Source organism: Cherax quadricarinatus, chromosome 75 (genome assembly GCF_038502225.1).
Source record: "Cherax quadricarinatus isolate ZL_2023a chromosome 75, ASM3850222v1, whole genome shotgun sequence".
NCBI lineage: Eukaryota > Metazoa > Arthropoda > Malacostraca > Decapoda > Parastacidae > Cherax > Cherax quadricarinatus.
Window position 1 is genome coordinate 1,541,953 of NC_091366.1, and position 26,321 is coordinate 1,568,273.

General features: G+C 38.3%; 1 protein-coding gene across 6 annotated transcripts in view; it reads right to left on the bottom strand.

The window, feature by feature from the left end:
* Positions 1–661: 661 nt before the first annotated feature.
* The window catches only part of LOC128691878 (glucose dehydrogenase [FAD, quinone]), a 55,230-nt gene continuing 29,570 nt past the window's right edge, over positions 662–26,321 (bottom strand). For 5 of the 6 annotated variants that reach the window (XM_070100879.1, XM_053780839.2, XM_053780838.2 and 2 more), the window contains exons 5-12: positions 25,169–25,222; positions 20,072–20,185; positions 15,387–15,546; positions 8,215–8,375; positions 6,159–6,336; positions 5,483–5,556; positions 5,106–5,257; positions 841–1,637 (exon numbers count right to left, since the gene is read on the bottom strand). In XM_070100879.1, coding sequence (XP_069956980.1) covers positions 1,487–1,637; positions 5,106–5,257; positions 5,483–5,556; positions 6,159–6,336; positions 8,215–8,375; positions 15,387–15,546; positions 20,072–20,185; positions 25,169–25,222 — 1,044 coding nt within the window. In that variant the 3' untranslated portion in view covers positions 841–1,486. Of the gene's footprint in view, positions 1,638–5,105; positions 5,258–5,482; positions 5,557–6,158; positions 6,337–8,214; positions 8,376–15,386; positions 15,547–20,071; positions 20,186–25,168; positions 25,223–26,321 lie in introns of all 6 variants that reach the window. The other variant, XM_070100878.1, reaches the window with a different exon arrangement.

Genomic DNA, 26,321 nt, shown 5'->3' on the forward strand with positions numbered 1-26,321 from the left:
AGGAACAAGATGGGAGTGAGTACTGTGCCTTGTGGAACAGAGCTTTTCACCGTAGCTGCCTCGGACTTTACTCTGTTTACTACTCTTTGTGTTCTGTTTGTGAGGAAATTATAGATCCATACACCAACTTTTCCTGTTATTCCTTTAGCACGCATTTTGTGCGCTATTACGCCATGGTCACACTTGTCAAAGGCTTTTGCAAAGTCTGTATATATTACATCTGCATTCTTTTTGTCTTCTAGTGCATCTAGGATGTAAGGATGAATATATTTTATGATAAGTAATGTGTATACTGTATATGCATTTTTTAGGCCTACCTCTGTTGATATTGAAAACATGTTATCAGACTATTTTTTTTAAAGTGAAAAATGGCTATGATTCTCTTTACAGCAATTTTTACTTGACATCAGTAACCTGGAACCTAACCTGCTGTATAAGTGGGGCCCCTTCACTAGCCTTTAACCTAATCTGCTGTATAAGTGGGGCCCTATAGTAGCCTGGAACCTAACCTGCTGTATAAGTGGGGCCCTACAGTAGCCCAGAACCTAACCTGCTGTATAAGTGGGGCCCTACAGTAGCCCAGAACCTAACCTGTTGTATAAGTGGGGCCCTACAGTAGCCCAGAACCTAACCTGCTGTATAAGTGGGGCCCTACAGTAGCCCAGAACCTAACCTGCTGTATAAGTGGGGCCCTACAGTAGCCCAGAACCTAACCTGCTGTATAAGTGGGGCCCTACAGTAGCCCAGAACCTAACCTGCTGTATAAGTGGGGCCCTACAGTAGCCCAGAACCTAACCTGCTGTATAAGTAGGGCCCTACAGTATTCAATACACTTGTAAGCCATTTTGATATTTTATATACACTTAGGATATTAAAATATTTTCAATAAAGGTTGTTTTTTATTTTAACTTGTTAGTAGTAAATATGTATATGAAATCATTTATAAAAATTTTGTTAAAAACATATAGAATATCTCAAAAAAAGAGGCAAAGAAAGCAGAAATAAATTATAATAAAATTATAAATTCTCTGCTGTATGACTTTTGAGTTTAGTTTTTACTTTCATTATTATTTTTAACTCATGAAATCATAATAACACAACTGCAATCGAACCCCAGACTGGTTGGGGTTTGAATCCATGGCACGAGTCGTAAAACTCCATGCATCAATACGTGGGTGAGAATACGTGGTTTCAGTAAGAACATGCTTTGTATGGTTCTAACCCCACCTGTGGTATGGTTCGTTTGCACTCATGTCATTACGATTTCGTGAGTCATACATTGTATGGGCCAGTAGGCCTGCTGCAGTGCTCCTCCATTCTTATGTTCAGTAGGTGAGGCTTCTTTAGTGGTTCTGATTGATGAGATTAAAACACAATGGTTCTTATAGAATTGCTTGATAAACTTGGGTATGCTTGAATTTTCCTGCAATTCTTGATTAGCATGATAGTTTTATCTTCATAAAAATTTTGGCTCTCAGTTCTGGTGTTATATATGCCCTTCCAATATCTTCCACTCTTCCTTGATCATGTCACTGGCCTTTTCAGCAATCATAATAGTGGGGGCATTAGTATTACCATTGGTGACAAAAGGCATAATAGAGGCATCCACCACTCGGAATCCTTTCAGTCCCCGGACCCTGCCAAAAATAAGTGCAGAATTAATGGTAGTTATTTTCTGGCTCATATTTTTAAGCCAAAAGCCTAGAGTTATATAATACAAGAAATAGTTCACGATTCTGGCCCAGTAAAACTACAAATACATTATAAAGAAGTCTATTACTGCTGTACTTTGAAGACAGAGTCAGTCAAACAACTCAAACTGTCCTCTATTATCTTGACAGATCAATTTTTGTGAATAAGATTATAAATAAATTTGTAATTTTTATTCTAATCTTGCTTAATCAGCTTACATTTAGTTAATATTATTATGTATTTTAACACAATGGTCATCTCCCACTGAGTCAGATGACCAAAAAAAAAAAAAAAAAGTGAATGAGTATTATTGATCATTATACAATAAATAATTTTATGTTCTGGCTGAATTTTATTGATTACAACAATGAACTTGCTTGTTTTAAGCATTAATATAAGACTGCATACATGAAGATTAAAAAGCTAGGACTCACTAAAGGATAAAACATCAAGATGGTAATGTTGAACTGGTGGAGTTCCATAGGGATCAGTGTTGGTACCAACATTGTTTTTAGTGTACAGTAGACCGTCGTTTAACACAGTAGTTACATTCCCTATTGAAATAAAAGGACCCCAATGGAAATAAGTCACTGACTTTTTTTTGGGTTATCCCAGGTTCTCTTCACATATGCTGCTATGTATAATAATCTATGTAACTGTATTTGTGTATACCTGAAGATTAGATTTTGCCACTGAAGTGGCTAGTTTATTGTGCACCCCATATCCATCCTGTGGACGGTAGCACAAGAGTATATGTATACACAAAAGGCCTAGGAACTAGGCCCCAAAGGGTTAACAGGAATACATATGGATTTATATCTACAAGCGTGCGTGAGCGTGTTAGATAGGAGTGAATGGAGACGAATGGTACTTGGGACCTGACGATCTGTTGGAGTGTGAGCAGGGTAATATTTAGTGAAGGGATTCAGGGAAACCGGTTATTTTCATATAGTCGGACTTGAGTCCTGGAAATGGGAAGTACAATGCCTGCACTTTAAAGGAGGGGTTTGGGATATTGGCAGTTTGGAGGGATATGTTGTGTATCTTTATGTGTGTATGCTTCTAGACTGTTGTATTCTGAGCACCTCTGCAAAAACAGTGATAATGTGCGAGTGTGGTGAAAGTGTTGAATGATGATGAAAGTATTTTCTTTTTGGGGATTTTCTTTCTTTTTTTGGGTCACCCTGCCTCGGTGAGAGACGGCCGACTTGTTGAAAAAAAAAAAAAAAAAAAAAAAAAAAAATATATAGTTCACTTATCTGTTACAAGCAAATTTAGGAAATTTGCTTAGTATATCTGGTATCTTATTTTCATTAATAAGATATCTTGACATGTCACATAGGTTATTATACTGTCTATCTCTGCATTCCTTTTTTGTAGACCAACAGATCTTACAAAAATGAAAGTGAATATGTAACTGTACTAAATTGTCATGATATATTACTGCTTAAGACTACAAATACAACGTATTTTTTATCTTAAATTGTGGGTAATGGTGTTTGTGAATGACTGTGAAGAAAGTGCATATGCATGGTGTGGTCCTACTGGGCTGAAGTGGATGGTTGTCGGAAGAAGTGGATGGTAGAGGTTCTGGTACTAAAGTTGATGGTTGTATTGGAGTATGTAATGGATCTCTGGGTTCTTTTACCCTGCAGTACATTATACAGCTGACGGTAAAGCATCATCAGCTGGTCCAGACCCCGTTTCAAAGCACAGCCAAGTAAGTCGGTAAGTCAGCAAAATAAATCAGTCAGTCAAGTCAGTAAGTCAAGCAAGTCAATCAAGTCAGTCAGTCAAGTAAGTCAGTCAGTCAAGTAAGTCAGTCAGTCAAGTAAGTCAGTTTGTCAAGTCAGTCAGTTGTTCATCACACAAACTCATATTCACCTCATTCTTTTTAATTGCACAAAGTGGCACTTCGTTACGGCCACAGGCTATCTCTTGTCTAATATCTCAATTTTCTTCATTAATTCTAAGACTTAAATGCTTCTACCTTTTCTTGCCACTTTCAGCAACACTTTTATGCCTACTGGGTGCCATGATTTCTTGGCCGATTTAAGATATGGCAATTAAAAGATCTAAACACAATCCACAAACAAAAATGAACACAGCTAGCTCCTAACAGAGGATTGTTCCACACGCATATGAACCAAAGACTGGAACAAGGGTGGTGGGAGTTAGTTTAATATGTTTATTATGCACCCCATACCCATCCTGTGAGTGATAGTCAAAAGATTACAGAGGTACATAATTGGTCCAGGGACTGGAATCCAAAGTTTTGATAGCTGAGCAAGTTACAGAGGTAATGAACTCACAATTTACAAAGGTAATGAACTCCAGGTAGGTCTGGTCACAATCATGACAAGTTACAAAGGTATTTACAGATTACATTATTATTATTATAATCATAGGGGAGCGCTAAACCCGTAGGATTATACAGCGCATGTGAGGGGGATAGAAGGTATTCAGGCTCAATTCAGGGAACCAGAGCACAAATCCAATTCCCTAGATCAAGAGCCCCTCACCAGCATCAAGGAATTTACAGATTACAGAGGTACGTAATGGGAGTGGTGGAGGATTGTGGAGGTGGCGGAGGGTGGCGGGGGATGGCGGCAGGTTTCCCCCATTGACTCAGTGGTCTAACCCATAGCCAGCAGAATGTATCCCATGGGCGACGTGCACTACAAATTTTTCCCCGCTCCCGCAAACTGAACCGTATTAAGTTAATTTTACAAAGTGTTATACAAAAATATGCCGCAATTCTTCAATAGTGCTATAACCAAAACATGCCAAACAAAACCATGTTAAACGATGGTCTACTGTATATTAGTGATCTGATAATAAAAATAACTCTTATGTATCTTTGCAGATGATGGGAAAATAATAAGAATACTCAATGAAGAAGAGAAAAAAAGGGTATAAGATCTGAAACTGGAGCTCTTGGCTCTAGTAGAGTACTTTTGGCTCTCATCTGAAGGACTCAGGTTTGATCATGGAACAAGTGGAGTACTTTTGGCTCTCATCTGAAGGACTCAGGTTTGATCATGGAACAAGTGGAGTACTTTTGGCTCTCATCTGAAGGACTCAGGTTTGATCATGGAACAAGTGGAGTACTTTTGGCTCTCATCTGAAGGACTCAGGTTTGATCATGGAACAAGTGGAGTACTTTTGGCTCTCATCTGAAGGACTCAGGTTTCATCATGGCACAAGTGGAGTACTTTTGGCTCTCATCTGAAGGACCCAAGTTTGATCATGGCACAAATGGAAATGTTGAGCATGTTTCCATACACCTGTTGCCCCTGTTCACCTAGCACTCAGTAGGTACCTGAGTGTTAGCTATACATTGTGGGTCACATCCTGGGGACAAGGATCAAAGGACCCCAGTGCTATATATTGTTATACAGAAGTGAACTTACCTCAGTCTATGATCCACCACACCATAAGGATCGGAGGCTGGTGCCATCTTACAGCTGCCAGCAAGATGATAGAAGGTAGTGGACATGTGACGTACATAACAAACCCAGTAGGCATCAGAACCGAATACTGTATGAGCACACTGAGGAAGAGGCTGGAGAGAAAAGGGAAATGATAAATACTCTTGCCATAGATTAGCAGTAACCCTGGTTACCAGATTATCTTCTATATGAGTTAATATTCATTATACTGTAAATTTTTATATCAGAAAACTTATTCTCTCTAAATTTTAAAAAAGCATTGTGTAGAATTTGTTTAAATTTTTATGGTCAAGAAAGTCTTAAGTTTAAATCATAATAGCATAGATATTTCTATTTACCTTATCATAGAACTGGGCTCCATAACTGTTGACGAAGAGTGAGGTGTTGCCCAGTGCCAAAGAAAGCTTTATGCCTTCAAAAGAAGAATAAACTTTAGTGACATAGTTATAAGAGTTATTATGTTTATTTAGGCACAGATACACATAAGTACAATTATCATACATAGTGTAAATTACCTAGGATAAAGCTTCCAGTCTCAAAAATGTCTGTTTACTAGAGCATCACAAGATATTGCCCGAAATGCTCTGCATAACTACAGACACTCTGTGTCCACATATAAATGTACTGTAGGATAGGTTAGGTAAGGTTTGTCAGGAAAGAGGACAAGTGTTTCCTGATGCGGGTCTTAGTTATATGATGAGCCACAGCTGGAGCTTTTGGTCATCTGACTGAGGCCTTCCACTGGCTTACCACTCCACCCCTTTAAAAATTAAGGTTACAATTATAATCATTTATGTATACATGTATTACTGTGTAGAACAACCACTGAAAAACCCCTTGCTCATAATATGCAGCTGCCTGTTCATCCATTATAGAAATTGTTCTAAAAAAAATTAAAAACACTGAACTGGTGGGGGGTCTGAACACCAACTGTTCCGTGGTTTGTTTACAATCATGTCATTATGATTTCCTGAGTCAGAAACTGTTGTAGTGTTATAAAAGCATTTGTCTCACCCTTGACAAGAGTTGTGACATCATCTGGATGTGACAGAAGTTGAGGATCAATGTTTGGTTGTTCATGTACGTCCGTAGACCTGAGGGTGATCGTTCCTCGACTCTTTGGTCGCACCAGGATGGGTCGGATTGTGAACCCTTCTCTTCCATATATCTCACTAAAGTACTCTTGAAACATCTGCAGAAAAAAGAAAATAATGTTTGTACTCAGGACATAATTAATGACCTGTGATATTTTAATGAAAACTTCATGTACATACATAATTAACCATATCAAAACTATGCTAAATCATCTAACCAGCTTGAAGCAACTCTCCCAAATATTTTATGATCTCTAATCTATTAAAATATTAATACATACCCTGCCTCGGTGGGAGATGGCTGACTTGTTGAAAAAAAAAAAAACTTACAATTGTATTGTTGTATCATTATAAATTACACTACTTGTAATACTGTTATTAGTTATGTATGGCCTGGTGGATAAAGCTCCCGCTTCACACACGGAGGGCCCGGGTTCGATTCCCGGCGGGTGGAAACATTTCGACACGTTTCCTTACACTTGTTGTCCTGTTCACCTAGCAGCAAATAGGTACCTGGGTGTTAGTCGACTAGTGTGGGTCACATCCTGGGGGACAAGATTAAGGACCCCAATGGAAATAAGTTAGACAGTCCTCGATGACGCACTGACTTTCTTGGGTTATCCTGGGTGGCTAACCCTCCGGGGTTAAAAATCCGAACGAAATCTTATCGTATCTTATCTAACTATAAAACTTTTTTGGCTACCTCACAGTAGTAATAAGGTAAAATAATGAATGATTAAATTTTACCACTCTTAACCTGTCTAGAGTTAAGTGGTCTTTAAGTACAGGTACTTCTCACTTAACGACCTACCTGTTTAACAACTGCTCGGGCTTTCGACCAGCTCTCTGACCAACACACTGTACGTACATTTTACATTTTTCTCCCACATGCAAGTTATTTATGTATCATTCTGTGAGTTGTTTACAATCGTGTTATTACAATGTTGCAGGTTAGAGCTACAACACTTGTGTGGTTTATAACATAGCAAGGCTGAAAATTCAGAACATTTGAAAGACTCAGAAGTTTCATTTTTCCATACTATTGATCATAAAAAAAACTTTCCTTATGCTTAGAACAAGATACATATACAGTGGTACCCCAAGTTTCAGCCATAATTCGTTCCAGAAGACTGTTCGAGTGCTGTTACCGAACGAATTTGTTCCCATAAAGAATAATGTAAATTTCATTAGTCCATTTCAGACCCCAAAAAATACACTTACAAAAGCACTTACAATAATACACTTACAATAATACACTTACATAATTGTTCGAGTTGGTTGCTGCACAAAACTCAGGGTACCACTGTATGTATAAATTACAGTGTCACATTTATAAATCACAGAATGAGTGAGACTTGAATCCATGGCAGGTGATTTGTTTGCAGTTGATTTTGAGTTGCATTTAAATGTTTCTTAATAAGCATAAAACTGTACATGTATGGTATACAATACTGACAAGATGGAAATTAGACACATGTGCAACATCTGGGCATCTGCATTGTAGATGTTTTACCATCCAGTGGCTTTATTAATACAAATTTTTGTATATAGTAGAACTATATACAAAAGATGAGGTAATCAGTCCCTCATCCTTGGAGTTGGTGAAGAGCACCATAGTCTTGAAGATTCTTCAGAATCTTCAATCAGAATCTACAATAAAGATACCCAGATGTTGTACATTTGTCTAATTTCCAAGCATGAAATTATTTATTCATTTGGTATTTCTTTCTTCTTTCAACAAACTGGCCATATCCCACCAAGGCAGGGTGACCCAAAAGAAAAACAAAAGTTCGTCTTTTTAATTTTAGTAATGTATACAGGAGAAGGGGTTACTAGCCACTTGCTCCCGGCATTTTAGTAGCCTCTTACGACATGCATGGTCATTTGGCATTTATGTATTTAAATAAAGGACAATAATATACCAGGATTCAAAGTAAGTAGTAACGTAGTACACTGAGAACTAGCAGTGTACTAACCGGTTTTTCCAAACCATACAAGGCAGGATTCACAGCACCCAAGTCACGTGCTATAGTTATACTGTTAAAAAACAACTGTATGTCTGGCCATAATGGATCACCTCCCTCTGACACCGTGATCCAAGCATTCCCGAAATTCAGAGGTACTGTGCCAATAGGGCCTGTAATGGGAAGAGTCAAAATTACAACAGACAAAATGTTAGCATTCCTCAATGCTTCAAGTGAAGTTATTTTATTCTACAGTAATGAATTTTTCACAATTTCATGGTTTTTAAATGCTAATGTATAGTGAATGGAATGAATGGGCATATTGCATTTAGTACTCAAAATTAATAAAAAACGGCTTTCATGTAATCTGGAAACTACAAATATAAGAGCAAAGAGCAAGTTATAAAAAGAAAATGCACCAGTATCAGTCAAAAATATTCGTAGACAGATGCAAAAAGAGAGCAAATGAGAGAGTGGGTGAGACGTTATCAACAAATTTTGTTAAAAATAAGAAAAAGTTTTGGAGTGAGATTAATAAGTTCAGAAAGCCTAGAGAAAGAATGGATTTGTTAGCTAAACATATGAGAGAAGAGTTAGTAAATGGAGAGTTAGAGGTATTGGGAAGATGGAGGGAATATTTTGAGAAATTGTTAAATGTTGATGAAGATAGGGAAGCTGTGATTTCGTGTATAGGGCAAGGAGGAATAACATATTATAGGAGTGAGGAAGAGCCAGTTGTGAGTGTGGGGGAAGTGTGTGGGGCAGTGAGCAGAATGAAAGGAGGTAAAGCAGCTGGGATTGATGGGATAAAGATAGAAATGATAAAAGCAGGTGGGGATATAGTTTTGGAGAGGTTAGTATTTTTATTTAATAAATGTATGGAAGAGGGTAAGGTACCTAGGGATTGGCAGAGAGCATGCATAGTTCCTTTGTATAAAGGCAAAGGGGACAAAAGAGAGTGTAAAAATTATAGGGGAATAAGTCTGTTGAGTATACCTGGTAAAGTGTATGGTAGAGTTATTATTGGTAGAATTATGAGTAAGACAGAGAGCAGGATAGCAGATGAACAAGGAGGCTTTAGGAAAGGTAGGGGGGGTGTGTAGACCAAGTGTTTGCAGTGAAACACATAGTTGAACAGTATTTGGATAAGGGTAAAGAGGTTTTTGTGGAATTTATGGATTTGGAAAAGGCATATGATAGGGTGGATAGGGAGGTAATGTGGCAGATGTTGCAAATGTATAGAATAGGGGGTAGGTTATTGAAGGCAGTGACAAGTTTTTATGAGGATAGTGAGGCTCAGAGTAGAGTATGTAAGTGAGAGGGGGATTATTTCCCAGTAAAAGTAGGCCTTATACAGGGATGTGTGATGTCACCATGGTTGTTCAATATATTTATAGATGGAGTAGTAAGGGAAGTGAATGCTCGGGTTTTGGCAAGAGGAGTGGGGTTAGAAGATAAAGAATCTAACACAAAGTGGGAGCTGTCACAGTTGCTCTTTTGCTGATGACACTGTGCTTTTGGGAGATTCTGAAGAGAAGTTGCAGAAGTTGGTTGATGAGTTTGGTAGGGTATGTAAAAGAAGGAAGTTAAAAGTGAATATAGGAAAGAGTAAGGTGATGAGGATAAAAAAATTAGGTAACGGAATATTGGATATCAGATTGGAGGGAGAGAGTATGGAGGAGGTGAATGTGTTCAGATATCTGGGAGTGAATGTGTCAGCAGATGGGTTTATGAAGGATGAGGTGAATCATAGAATTGACGAGGGGAAAAAGGCGAGTGGTGCACTGAGGAGTCTGTGGAGACAAAGAACTTTATCCATTAAAGCCGAGGGGAATGCATGAGAGTATAGTTATATCAACACTCTTGTATGGGTGGGAGGCATGGGTTGTGAATGTTGCAACAAAGAGAAGGCTGGAGGCAGTGGAGATGTCATGTCTGAGGGCAATGTGTGGTGTGAATATAATGCAGAGAATCCATAGTTTGGAGATTAGGAGGAGGTGTGGGATGATAACAAATTCTCACTACAGGCAGCACACTCCACCAATATTCAATACACTCAACCTACTCACCATACAAAACATCCATACTTATTACTGCACCTATTACATACATAGAACACTCAACTCTGATATTAACCCTCCCCTCAAACATCTCCTTGCCAACCTCAACAGAACACATGACCATAACACAAGGCACAGATCACTCTTTGATATTCCTCGTGTCCATCTCACGCTATGCAAAAACTCAATGCACATAAAAGGCCCTAAAATCTGGAATTCATTACCTGTAAATATAAAAGAAACACTACCTGTTTATAAATTCAAGTCTCTTCTCAAAGATCACTTACTCACCCAAAACCAAATAAATACTGAATAACTGAACCTTATAAATTGTATATCTTAAATGTTTCTCACAATTATATCACATAAATGTTAAACCTAAAACCCAATCTAACTTTATTATTTTTTAAATACACTACCTAACAGAATACTCCATTCTACTGAATTTATAACAATGCATGCAACCATATGACCTGTCTTTGTAATACTCACTTGTGCTTTATAGTAATCAGTTTACATTAATGTTTTTCACTGATTTCATCATTGCTTAGTTAATCTTAAGTTAATTTTAAGCCAGCCCGTAATGCTATGCATAGTATAAGTGGCTTTGGCATGCTGCTCTTATCTGTATTTTTTTTGTACCTCTGTAAGTGTGCTCAAATTATAAATAAATAAAAAAAATAAATTATCCAGAGGGCTGAGGAGCAGTTATTGAGATGGTTTGGACATGTAGAAAGGATGGAACAAAATAGAATGACTTCCAGAGTATACAGATCTGTAGTGGAGGGAAGGTGGGGTAGGGATCAGCCTAGGAGAGGTTGGAGGGAGGGGGGTAAAGGAGGTTTTGTGTGCGAGGGGCTTGGACTTCCAGCAAGTGTGCGTGAGCATATTAGACAGGAGTGAATGGAGAGAAATGGATTTTAGGACTTGATGTGCTGTTGGAGTGTAACCAAGGTAACATTTATGAAGGGATTCAGGGAAACCGGCAGGCCAGACTTGAGCCCTGGAGATGGGAAGTACAGTGTCTACACTCTGAAGGAGGGGTGTTAATGTTGCAGTTTTATAACTGTAGTGTAAAGCATCCCTCTGGCAAGAGGGATGGTGGGAAATGGCCTGATTATATATGTTAACTGTTCCAGGAATGGCAAGTTCTTGGGTATTTGTTCATTCTCAGTTACTGACTATTTACTGAAGCTTTTTATTTAAATACTCTCAATCTCCTAAAATGAAATTAATACCAAAGTGTCATATTATTGGACATAGCTTCTAAAGCTATTTAGATATGTTTGTATGATGTAATCAAAAGACTAATAAAATGTGAATACTTCTTAAGGAATTACAAGTTTTCCAGGACTCTATTGCTTGTAATCACAATCCAACCTTAAGTAATAATTGACTGCTTGTGTGTTCTTCTTTTTTTATCAACACATTGGCCATTTCCCACCAAGGCAGGGTGACCCAAAAAAGAAGAAACACCTTCATCATCATTCACTCCGTCTCTGTCTTGCTAGAGGTTTAAGTAAGTAAGTTTATTCAGGTATACACAAATACAGTTACATAGATTATCATACATAGCAGCATATGTGTAGAGAACCTGGGATAACCCAAAAAACTGTAGTGTGCCTACACTACAGTTAAAAAAAAAACTGTAATTTGTAATTTTCCTGTGTATGAGCTCTTAATGTCCTTGTATATAAGGAACTAATTCGATACTGACATCGAAATCTTCAGTTAGACTAAGTTTGCCCAAAATGTTCCACACAACTATGGACCTTCTGCATGTATTACTAAATATCACACATCTCTACAGACATTGTATCATGGATTAATTTGATTTCCATTATTTCTTATGGGGAAAATTAACTCGACTAACGATAATTTCGATTAACGATGAGCTCTCAGGAATGGATTAATATCGTTGGTCGAGGGTCCACTGTAATAATAATAATAATAATAATATCTAGGCCAGACCTAAATTGGATAGGAAATATTAGTGGACTCAGAAATACAGGACAGTAAAGATAAGTGTACTCTGAATGTGATTAAGAGATTTTTTAAGAATTTTTTTAAGAGTTACCTGCCATCTTATTCAACAGTGAAACAGGAAAAAAAAACAGCAATCCTGCTAAAGTGAAAATCAGTTACCAGCCACACAGTTACATAAATGCAGGAGATTGAGAGATATGAAATACAGCCTTTCCTCACTTAGCAATGTACTCGTTTACTGACAACTCGTACTTATGACGGGCTCTCTGAGCAGCATGCATACCTAAATAATGTATAATAGAGCTGATTTTTCTCCATTCTGTTTATTACAATATACAGTACTCCACTGTATAAACATTTAAAAATATACCAGAAATGTTATAAATGGTGCAAAGGTGACATTACAACAATATCAAAGATGACTGACACAAACCCACTACCATTATAGTATGCTCCTCACTTAGCAACAAATTCATTTACCGACGTGGTCTTAGGTATACAGTGGACCCCCGGTTAACGATATTTTTTCACTCCATGAGTATGTTCAGGTGCCAGTACTGACTGAATTTGTTCCCATAAGAAATATTGTGAAGTAGATTATTCCATTTCAGACCCCCAAACATACACGTACAAACGCACTTACATAAATACACTTACATAATTGGTCACATTCGGAGGTAATCGTTATGCAGGGGTCCACTGTACTATCAAAGATAAGGTACTACATTCCACAATCAGCTCTCCTGGCACTGTACCATTCACTCATATAACCTTACCTCACCTACGGAATTTGTGCATGGGGATCAACAACATTCAATCACCTAAGACCTCTAATAACCCAGCAAAAGGCAGCAGTCAGAATGATAACAAATTCCCACTCACCAGCATACTCCACCAATTTTCAAAAGTCTGAATCTGCTCACCATTAAGAACATCCATACTTATTCATGTGCCTACTACATACACAGAACAATACACACAAATATAAACCCTCCACTCAAACTTCTCCTCACCAACCTAAACAGGACACATGACCATAACACAAGACAAAGATCTCTTTTTGATATACCTCGTGTCCATATCACACTGTGTAAAAACTCTATGCACATAAAGGGCCCCAAAATATGGAATTCATTACCAGAAGATACTAAAGTCTGAAAATCAATTTAAGACTCTTCTCAAAAGCCACTTAATCACCTTAGACTAAACGCTAAATACTCAGTACACACATACTCACTTATGTACTCCCACATCATAATTTTTACAACCACTTTGAACCTTTATCCATTGTTGACAGGAATATAATTGAATCATTGTTTTCACAAAAACATTTTTTGAATATATGAATATATCTTACAGTGAAACATATAAGTGAACAGTATTTAGATAAGGCTAAAGAGGTCTTTGTGGCATTTATGGATTTGGAAAAGGCGTATGACAGGGTGGATAGGGGGGCAATGTGGCAGATGTTGCAAGTGTATGGTGTAGGAGGTAGGTTACTGAAAGCAGTGAAGAGTTTTTACGAGGATAGTGAGGCTCAAGTTAGAGTATGTAGGAAAGAGGGGAATTTTTTCCCAGTAAAAGTAGGCCTTAGACAAGGATGTGTGATGTCACCGTGGTTGTTTAATATATTTATAGATGGGGTTGTAAGAGAAGTAAATGCGAGGGTCTTGGCAAGAGGCGTGGAGTTAAAAGATAAAGAATCACACACAAAGTGGGAGTTGTCACAGCTGCTCTTTGCTGATGACACTGTGCTCTTGGGAGATTCTGAAGAGAAGTTGCAGAGATTGGTGGATGAATTTGGTAGGGTGTGCAAAAGAAGAAAATTAAAGGTGAATACAGGAAAGAGTAAGGTTATGAGGATAACAAAAAGATTAGGTGATGAAAGATTGAATATCAGATTGGAGGGAGAGAGTATGGAGGAGGTGAACGTATTCAGATATTTGGGAGTGGACGTGTCAGCGGATGGGTCTATGAAAGATGAGGTGAATCATAGAATTGATGAGGGAAAAAGAGTGAGTGGTGCACTTAGGAGTCTGTGGAGACAAAGAACTTTGTCCTTGGAGGCAAAGAGGGGAATGTATGAGAGTATAGTTTTACCAACGCTCTTATATGGGTGTGAAGCGTGGGTGATGAATGTTGCAGCGAGGAGAAGGCTGGAGGCAGTGGAGATGTCATGTCTGAGGGCAATGTGTGGTGTGAATATAATGCAGAGAATTCGTAGTTTGGAAGTTAGGAGGAGGTGCGGGATTACCAAAACTGTTGTCCAGAGGGCTGAGGAAGGGTTGTTGAGGTGGTTCGGACATGTAGAGAGAATGGAGCGAAACAGAATGACTTCAAGAGTGTATCAGTCTGTAGTGGAAGGAAGGCGGGGTAGGGGTCGGCCTAGGAAGGGTTGGAGGGAGGGGGTAAAGGAGGTTTTGTGTGCGAGGGGCTTGGACTTCCAGCAGGCATGCGTGAGCGTGTTTGATAGGAGTGAATGGAGACAAATGGTTTTTAATACTTGACGTGCTGTTGGAGTGTGAGCAAAGTAACATTTATGAAGGGATTCAGGGAAACCGGCAGGCCGGACTTGAGTCCTGGAGATGGGAAGTACAGTGCCTGCACTCTGAAGGAGGGGTGTTAATGTTGCAGTTTAAAAACTGTAGTGTAAAGCACCCTTCTGGCAAGACAGTGATGGAGTGAATGATGGTGAAAGTTTTTCTTTTTCGGGCCACCCTGCCTTGGTGGGAATCGGCCGGTGTGATAATAAAAAAAAATGAATATATCTTTTGTCTTATATAAATTAGATTCACTTATAATTAATAATCTACTGTACAACTATGATATAATTAATATTCTGCTGTACAGTATGACATAATTCTTAGTGTTAAGTAGACTGTAAGCCAATAATGTTAAGTCGGCCCATAATACCTAGGCATAATAGAGGCTCTCTTTGCATTGCAACCCACTATTGTAAATACAAAATCTCAATGTACTATTTGCGAAGACGTAAATAAATAAATAAATAAATAGAGGCTGTGATATAAATACTAAATATACAAGATAACAGGTACATCTTGCTACCTCTACTTACACTTAGTTCACATTACACATGCATGTATATGTAGCATCAATTAATAAAATGTAAATACTAGCCTTGTCTGGTTAACCTGAACAGATGGATAGAGCTGGGGCTGAATGTTTCTATTAAACTTGGGAAAGATGTGCCTCTAACACCCAACCAGCTGAGACCTAAAATTTCAACATGATCGTGCACATTCTGTCCGACTCCTGGTATGTCTGCCACCACCTTCAGCTGTAAAAAATAATAAACTTCAGTTGGTGTGTTGAGGAGAACTTTGGTATTATACTAAATAAGACTGAATTCAGAAGTGGTAGAAGAAAAATTAACCTCATCTCTTTGAGATATACTGCAGTAAAATATGCTGCATTAACTTGATATAATGTACACAGTAGCAAAGGAATCCAGACTATAATCTACTTTGAAAAAGGTAATGCTGCCTGTAAGTTTCTCACACATACAGTAAACCCTTAATTTAAAGAACCTCAGAAATATGGGATAAAATCTGCTAGGTCAGCTTATTCGGAAAGAACGGAGAGGTCTGTTGGCTTCTCACTTGTCTATTATGATTGGAGTAAAACAGTGTCATCTCTGTCCGCCACAACTGTCATTACCGGCCACCGTCCCCCCTTCATGAGCCTGTTAAATTAAGGTTATATTTCGTTTTTCTTCAACAAACTGGCTGTTTCCCACTGAGGCAGGGCAACCCAGAAAGAAGAAACACTTTCACCATCACTCACTCCATCACTGTCTTACCAGAGGGGTGCCAATACTACAGTTCAAAACTGCAAATATCACCACCCCTCCTTCAGAGTGTAAGTACTGTACTTCCCACCTCCAGGACTCAAGTCCAGCTAACTGGTTTAAGGTTAAACTTCCTGAATATATTAGAAAAAGTGGATGCACCACAGTGTGTGTCTACAGGAAAAGTGGATGCACCACAGTGTGTGTCTACAGGAAAAGTGGATGCACCACAGTGTGTGTCTACAGGAAAAGTGGATGTACCACAGTGTCTACAGGAAAAGTGGTTACACCACAGTGTGTGTCTACAGGAAAAGTGGATGCACTACAGTGTGTGTCTACAGGAAAAGTGGATGCACCACAGTGTGTGTCTACAGGAAAAATGGATGCACTACAGTGTGTGTCTACAGGAAAAGTGGATGCACCACAGTGTGTGTCTACAGGAAAAGTGGATGCACTACAGTGTGTGTCTACAGGAAAAGTGGATGCACCACAGTGTGTGTCTACAGGAAAAGTGGATGCACTACAGTGTGTGTCTACAGGAAAAGTGGATGCACCACAGTGTGTGTCTACAGGAAAAGTAGATGCACCACAGTGTGTGTCTACAGGAAAAGTGGATGCACCACAGTGTGTGTCTACAGGAAAAGTAGATGCACCACAGTGTGTGTCTACAGGAAAAGTGGATTAAGTAAGTAAGTAAGTAAGTAAGTTTATTCAGGTATACACAAATACAGTTATATAGAATTATCATACATAGCAGCATATGTGTAGAGAACCTGGGATAACCCAAAAAAGTGTGTGTCTACAAGAAAAGTGGATGCACCACAGTGTATGTCTACCCTAATTTACATGACATTTTACGAGATTAAAGCAGAGCCAAGTGTTGACGTACTTATTTACACTCGGCAAAAAAATAAATGCATCATATACTAATTACATAACTTACAAAATATTCAATTATTTGCATAAATTACAAGTTGGGTTTTGTTAATTCCCGCTGTCTCAATATATTAAATCTTATTAGCAATGCAAGTGTGGGATTTTGAGTTTTGTATAATATTATTACCAAATACTGATGGAGGGGAGAGCTAAACCCACATGGGTATACAACACCTGGGAAAACAGATTTGATGCAGGGAAGGGTAGGTTAGGTCCAATTCCTTGGATCAAGATCCCCTCACTGGCATCAAGACACCTCCTTTGAGGGGTATGGTTCAGTAGATATATAAATAAAATGACAAATACAATTGACTGAAAATAAAGATTTATTTATTAACTTTTAAAAAGCTTTTTATATTCTATATTGTAACAGTTTTCTTCTTAAACCAGAGTACATATTGTTGTAACAGCTTTCTTCTTAAACCAGAGTACATATTGTTGTAACAGCTTTCTTCTTAAACCAGAGTACATATTGTTGTAACAGTTTTCTTCTTAAACCAGAGTACATATTGTTGTAACAGTTTTCTTCTTAAACCAGAGTACATATTGTTGTAACAGCTTTCTTCTTAAACCAGAGTACATATTGTTGTAACAGTTTTCTTCTTAAACTAGAGTACATATTGTTGTAACAGTTTTCTTCTTAAACCAGAGTACATATTGTTGTAACAGTTTTCTTCTTAAACCAGAGTACATATTCTTGTAACAGCTTTCTTCTTAAACCAGAGTACATATTGTTGTAACAGCTTTCTTCTTAAACCAGAGTACATATTGTAATAGCTTTCTTCTTAAACCAGAGTACATATTGTTGTAACAGCTTTCTCCTTAAACCAGAGTACATATTGTTGTAACAGCTTTCTTAAACCAGAGTACATATTGTTGTAACAGCTTTCTCCTTAAACCAGAGTACATATTGTTGTAACAGCTTTCTCCTTAAACCAGAGTACATATTGTTGTAACAGCTTTCTTCTTAAACCAGAGTGCATATTCTTGTAACAGCTTTCTTAAACCAGAGTACATATTGTTGTAACAGCTTTCTTCTTAAACCAGAGTACATATTCTTGTAACAGATTTCTTAAACCAGAGTACATATTCCTGTAACAGATTTCTTCTTAAACCAGAGTACATATTGTTGTAACAGCTTTCTTCTTAAACCAGAGTACATATTGTTGTAAGTTTTCTTCTTAAACCAGAGTACATATTGTTGTAAGTTTTCTTCTTAAACCAGAGTACATATTGTTGTAACAGCTTTCTTCTTAAACCAGAGTACATATTGTTGTAACAGTTTTCTTCTTAAACCAGAGTACATATTGTTGTAACAGCTTTCTTCTTAAACCAGAGTACATATTGTTGTAACAGTTTTCTTCTTAAACTAGAGTACATATTGTTGTAACAGTTTTCTTCTTAAACCAGAGTACATATTGTTGTAACAGTTTTCTTCTTAAACCAGAGTACATATTCTTGTAACAGCTTTCTTCTTAAACCAGAGTACATATTGTTGTAACAGCTTTCTTCTTAAACCAGAGTACATATTGTAATAGTTTTCTTCTTAAACCAGAGTACATATTGTTGTAACAGCTTTCTCCTTAAACCAGAGTACATATTGTTGTAACAGCTTTCTTAAACCAGAGTACATATTGTTGTAACAGCTTTCTCCTTAAACCAGAGTACATATTGTTGTAACAGCTTTCTCCTTAAACCAGAGTACATATTGTTGTAACAGCTTTCTTCTTAAACCAGAGTGCATATTCTTGTAACAGCTTTCTTAAACCAGAGTACATATTGTTGTAACAGCTTTCTTCTTAAACCAGAGTACATATTCTTGTAACAGATTTCTTAAACCAGAGTACATATTCCTGTAACAGATTTCTTCTTAAACCAGAGTACATATTGTTGTAACAGCTTTCTTCTTAAACCAGAGTACATATTGTTGTAAGTTTTCTTCTTAAACCAGAGTACATATTGTTGTAAGTTTTCTTCTTAAACCAGAGTACATATTGTTGTAACAGCTTTCTTCTTAAACCAGAGTACATATTGTTGTAACAGCTTTCTTCTTAAACCAGAGTACATATTGTTGTAACAGCTTTCTTCTTAAACCAGAGTACATATTGTTGTAAATTTTCTTCTTAAACCAGAGTACATATTGTTGTAACAGCTTTCTTCTTAAATCAGAGTACATATTGTTGTAACAGCTTTCTTCTTAAACCAGAGTACATATTGTTGTAACAGTTTTCTTCTTAAACCAGAGTACATATTCTTGTAACAAGCTGGCACTGGACAAGCACCTAAAGTCGGTTCCTGACCAGCCGGGCTGTGGCTCGTACGTTGGTTTGCGTGCAGCCAGCAGTAACAGCCTGGTTGATCAGGCTCTGATCCACCAGGAGGCCTGGTCACAGACCGGGCCGCGGGGGCGTTGACCCCCGGAACTCTCTCCAGGTAAACTCCAGGTAACAGCTTTCTTCTTAAACCAGAGTACATATTGTTGTAACAGCTTTCTAAAACCAGAGTACATATTGTTGTAACAGCTTTCATCTTAAACCAGAGTACATATTCTTGTAACAGCTTTCGTAAACCAGAGTACATATTCTTGTAACAGCTTTCTTCTTAAACCAGAGTACTCTCAGTACATGCATTTGATTCATAAAATAATATAACTTATAAATTATTAGCAAAAACCATCTGACTCATTACCAGCCATAACAAACCTATTCTTCTGTAGCTCTATTCTAGATTTATAAATATTTCTAACTATTGTGTCAATCCTGAGTTCTAACTTAACCCTTAAACGGTCCAAACATATATATACGTCCACGCACGTAGCGCCCCAAACATATATATACGTTTTCTTTGTCATTCATTCAACATTGCCACATTAAGCCTGAGTCACCTAGACATAAGAGAATGGGTGTGTGCACTCACTGTGTTCCATATTAAAATAATTGGGGATGCCTGGGTACCATATGCTCTTTTTTCCTTTTAAAAGAAAAGATTGTTTTTTCCTCAAAAATGTTGGGGCTCTACGCGAGTGAACGTATATATACGTTTGGACCGTTTAAGGGTTAAAATGAAAGTTGGTACTCACATTATGCTGGTGGAGATGTTCCTTGGGTCCAACTCCTGACAACATGAGTAGTTTGGGGGATGCTACTGACCCAGCAGACATAATGACCTCGCGACGCGCCCTCACCGTCAACAACTGTAGAATTTAATACATGTATAAGATTAGTTTGTTTGGATTTTAAACCCCAATGGGTTAGCCAGCCAGGATAACCTAGAGTAGGGAGGGTTACTCACCCAGGATAACTTAAAGTTAGTGTATCATCAAGGACTGTCTGTCTTCCATTGAGGTCCTTTAGCCTTGTCCTTCAGGATGCACACTTCTGAGTGAGTTGTTTCTAAATTCATTAATTTTATCACACTCCAGTACATAATGACGCAAGGTGTGACAATAATCCATCTGGCAAAGTTTACATTTCGTTTGGTCTACATCTGGTGGTGGTGATTTAACCTGCCAAAGATACTTGTAACCCAGCCGGAGCCGGGCGGTAGTGACATCCAAGAGTCTGCTTATTTTGTTGGATGCACCATAGACATGTGGCTCCTCCTGCATGATAGAATGATGATAGATGGACTCACTGGTGTCAATCTCCCTGAGCCTTAAGTCCATAAAATTCAGCTGAAGTTCTTTTCGTATTATTGTTCTCAAACTACTACCTGACAAGCCAAGATTGTAATCTACTCCCTCTTTGAAAGCATACAGCTTAGCCAATTTATCAGTTCTATCATGCATCTGAAGACCAATGTGAGATGGAATCCACAGCATGTGCACTCTGACTCCACTGTCCACAATCCTACCATACCTATGTCTGGCTTCTGACACAAGCATGCCACAATTTATGCTTAATGAGTTGAGAGCATTTATGGATGACAGAGAATCAGTTACAATTAAACTGTCAATCTTTGATACATAGATGCATTTCAGTGCAAGGAGTATGGCAAAAATGGGTATGGGGTGCATAATAAACATATTAAACTAACTAACTTCAGGATGCCACCCACACCAGTCCACTAACACCGAGGTACCTACTTACTGCTAGGTGAACAGAGACAGCAGGTGTAAGGTGACTAACACCCAGATGCCTACTTTTTGCTAGGTGAATGGGGACAGTAGGTGTAAGGTGACTCACACCAAGGTACCTACTTACTGCCAGGTGAACAGAGACAGCAGGTGTAAGGTGACTAACACCAAGGTATCTACTTATTGCTAGGTGAACAGAGACAGCAGGTGAAAGGAAGCACGCCCAATGTTTCCAACCGGATGGGTATCACACCACGGACACTCAGTATGTGAGGCGAGAGCTGGAGACTTCAACATCAACCTTGGCTTACTAGATGATCAGACTGTAACTGATTTCATCAACAATATGAACAACACACTTCTCATACCAACAATAACTAAACCAACCAGGCTCACTGAGACAAGTGCAACCATAATAGACCACATATGGACCAATATACTAGCCCCCCTTAAATCAGGGATAATCACAGATAGCACTACAGACCACTACCCTACCTTCCTCCTGACAAACATTAGTAAACCACCACTTGAATACAACAAAGTCTCATTTAGACTCCATGACGAGGCCTCAATAAGGAAGTTCACAGCTGACCTAGAGACTGTTGACTGGCCTACAGAATTCTCCAAGGCCAATGGTATTGATGACTGGACAGACATTTTTCTTAACAAATTACTTAGACTATACAACAAACATTGTCCTATAAAAACGAAACAGATCACAAACAAACGGCTTGGTTGCCCATGGCTAACCAGCACCATTCTGAAATCCATTGACAAGAAACACCAATATGAAAAGCAATATAGACAGGGCTTAATACACAAAGATATTCTTAAACACTATTCATCAGTTCTCACCAAAGTAATAAAGAAAGCCAAACAACTATACTACAGTAGATTCACAGACACTAGAGATATAAAAAAGACCTGGAAAACACTCTCTCAGATTCTAGGGACCCACAAACTGAAAAAAACCAAGAATATTGTCCTAACTAAACCTAATGAAACACCACTACATCCCACTGACACAGTTAACAAGATAAACGACTTCTTCTCAACCATAGGATCTAATCTCGCCAATAAAATCCCACATACCAATGCCCATGCCGGGGACTACCTAGATGGGAATTTCCCAAATTCCTTCTATCTTGCACCAACTGAGCCCTCGGAAGTCACCGAGATTATAAAGTCACTTAAAAATAACTCAGGGAATCTGTCTCATGTCCCACCATTACTGTACAAGCGAGTGGCCCATGTCCTTTCGCACGCTATTTTATTACTTTTTAACAAGTCACTAGAAACTAGCACCTTCCCGAAACTACTCAAGATGGCAAGGGTTACACCAATACATAAAGGTGGTGACCCTACAGACTTAAACAACTATAAGCCAATATCAAACTTACCATTGCTATCCAAAATCTCTGAGAAACTCGTGCACAGGAGACTATATTCATTTATAACAGCACAAAACATACTCAACCCCTGCCAATTTGGATTCAGGAAAAATAAAAGCACTAATGATGCAATCATAAAAATGCTAGATCTGCTTTACACAGCATTGGAAAATAAGGAATATCCACTAGGAATTTTTATTGACCTAAGAAAAGCTTTTGACACAGTAAACCACGACATCCTACTCCACAAACTTGACCATTACAGTATAAGAGGCCATGCGCTTGCTTATTTCAAATCTTACCTTACTAATAGGTATCAGTACGTCACCATTAAAGACACAGCATCAACAACACGGCCACTTGATACTGGAGTTCCGCAGGGAAGTGTCCTTGGTCCCCTGCTCTTCCTCATGTACATCAATGATCTTCCATACGTATCCCAACACCTGAAACCCATTCTCTCTGCTGACGACACGACTTATGTCATCTCTCACCCTAATCTTGCCACCCTCAACACCATTGTTAACGAGGAGCTGATCAAAATATCGACTTGGATGACAGCCAATAAACTTACGCTTAACACTGACAAAACCCACTATATTATGTTTGGTAGCAGAGCAGGAGATGCACAAATTAACATTAAGATCGACAACACTCTAATTACCAGACATAATGAGGGCAAATTCCTAGGCCTATACCTTGACAACAACCTGAATTTCAGCACCCATATCCAACACATAACCAAAAAAGTATCCAAAACGGTTGGGATCCTCTCCAAGATATGATACTACATGCCGCAAAATGCCCTTCTCACACTATACCACTCACTTATTTATCCATACCTCACCTATGCTATTTGTGCTTGGGGATCAACTGCAGCAACACACCTAAAGCCAATAATAACCCAACAAAAAGCTGCAGTAAAAATAATCACTAAATCCCATCCCTGGCAACACACCCCCCCACTCTTCATAGATCTAAACTTACTCCCGGTTCAGTACATCCACACTTACTACTGTGCAATCTACATCTACAGGACCTTAAACTCCAATATCAACCTTGACCTAAAATGCTTTCTTGATAGTTGTGACAGAACCCACAGGCATAACACCAGACACAAACATCTCTACGACATTCCCCGTGTCCAACTAAACCTTTATAAAAATTCAATGTATGTCAAAGGCCCTAAAATCTGGAACACCCTACCTGAGAACTCTAGAACTGCAGACACATTCATCACCTTCAAAACTACCATTAGAAAACATCTTATCTCCCTGATACACCCCATCAACTAACTACACGAATACTACCTGGTGGTTCATACTTACACCCACTCACCCATTTGACCATAAACAGAAATATTAATCTCAATCTTAAAATAATGAATCCTATGATACTCCAATACTGAAACTATGTACTGTGCCAAAACAAAAGCATTCACATTGCTAAACTCACAAACTAGTATTTAGTCACTTAGCCATAATACCAACTTACCTCATAATTTGTAATATTTTAAAATAAAGAATTAAACTAAGTCTGCCCGAAATGCCTAACCATGCTAGGCATTCTAGTGGTACACTCTGTAATCATTATTTAACTACATGTAAACCACACAATAACCAAATTCTGTAAATTCAACATTGTAATCCTTATAGAGAATAAACTTCGAATTGAATTGAATTGAATTGAGTTGCCTACCAGGCCACGGGATACCTCATTAACTCTGGACAATACTGCTTATCAGAAAATCGCTGAAATTAGTATTTAATAAATTACCCACGTGGTGATTTTGGAAAATTAAATGATGGCTTGACCTATCCCCAGAAGTCTTAGGATTTTTTGAAAATTAATGAGACAGGAATCAGCATTTTTTCTGTCAGTCTTATGATTTTTGAAAATCAAAGACAGGAATCAATGTTTTTTCTGTCTCATCCCTTCACCACTTGATGCTAGTGAAGGTTTTATGATTCAATGTATTAAGAGTTATCCTTGCCTTGAGTCAAGCCACATTACTTCCCACTCCCTAAGCATTATTAAACCTCTGTGCACTACATGCTAGTGGCTTTTGTGTTTAACGATGGGTTTAGTGATTGGTTTTGATTATAATAATAATAATAATGGCCCATGGCCTTGGTTCATAAAGCTCTCACTTCACACACTGAGGTTTAATTCCTGGCAAGGGTGGAAACAATGGGCATGTTTTCTTACACCTGTTGTCCCTGTTCACCCATCGGTAAAATAGGTACCTGGGTGTTAGTGGACTGGTGTGGGTCACATCCTGGGACAAAATTTACCTAATTTGCAGGAAATGCTTTGTATAACAAGCGGCTTTCTATATAGTAGTATGTCACTGATGTCAGCTATGGTCTGTATACCTTGTACATGTACTGGTAGAAATAAAGATATTGATATTATTATTATTAATGTGCCTGACTATATTTTATTACATGCAAACTACATTACATGGTTATAATATGAAGAATAAAAATATACACAGAAGACAGTGGAAGATGAGTTAGTCAGTCCCTCAGCCTAGTACTAGGCCTACTGGCCCATACAAGGCAGGTCCTTCTCAAAACCAATCTTCTCTTTTTATGCTTTATAGTAACATTACTGATATATAGTATCAAACAGTGAAAAATTAATGATGCATAATAAGTAATAACATAGTTTACCATTTAAGTTTACAGAAGACAACAAAGTTACTCACTCTTCCTTTGTGTTCAAACTTGACACCAACAGCTCTCTTGTTTTCGAAGAGAACCTGAAGAAAATAAGATATGGTAAAAGTAATGTACGTATACTTAGTTTTGATTATAATAATAATACTGAAGTGAGTTATGAGGTGACTAAAGTGTAAGTTTGATGCAGTGGTAGTTGTTATAGTGCCTGCACTCTGAAGGACAGGTGGAGATATGTAGTGGATTTTGAACTGTAGTATTGGCACACCTCTGGCAAGAGTGATGGCGTGAGTGATGATGACAGTGTTTCTTCTGTTTTAGGTCACCCTGCCTCAGTGGGTAATGGTTGACATGTTAAAAGAAAAAATAAATATTTTTGTATGTTCATGTATCATACACGGATGTGATTAGTACCTGTTTATGATTACACATTAATTGTATTGCAGGAGCAGAATTATGGTGATGTTACCTTGAAGTGGGGTTGTGCCTTGATGCTGGTGAAGGGCTCTTGATCCAAGGAGCTGAAGTTACCCTTCCTTTCCTCAGATCAAACCTGATTGTCTCCCATTGCCTAGGTACGATACTATATGACAGGTGCAGGACAGTAACACTACATACTTGACCAAGACAGTAACACTACATACTTGACCAGGATAGTAACACTACATACTTGACCAGGACAGTAACACTACATACTTGACCAAGACAGTAACACTACATACTTGACCAGGACAGTAACACTACATACTTGACCAGGACAGTAACACTACATACTTGACCAAGACAGTAACACTACATACTTGACCAGGACAGTAACACTACATACTTGACCAAGACAGTAACACTACATACTTGACCAAGACAGCAACACTACATACTTGACCAGGATAGTAACACTACATACTTGACCAGGACAGTAACACTACATACTTGACCAGGGCAGCAACACTACATACTTGACCAGGACAGTAACACTACATACTTGACCAGGACAGTAACACTACATACTTGACCAGGACAGTAACACTATATACCTGACCAGGACAGTAACACTACATACTTGACCAAGACAGCAACACTACATACTTGACCAGGACAGTAACACTATATACCTGACCAGGACAGTAACACTACATACTTGACCAGGACAGTAACACTATATACTTGACCAGGACAGTAACA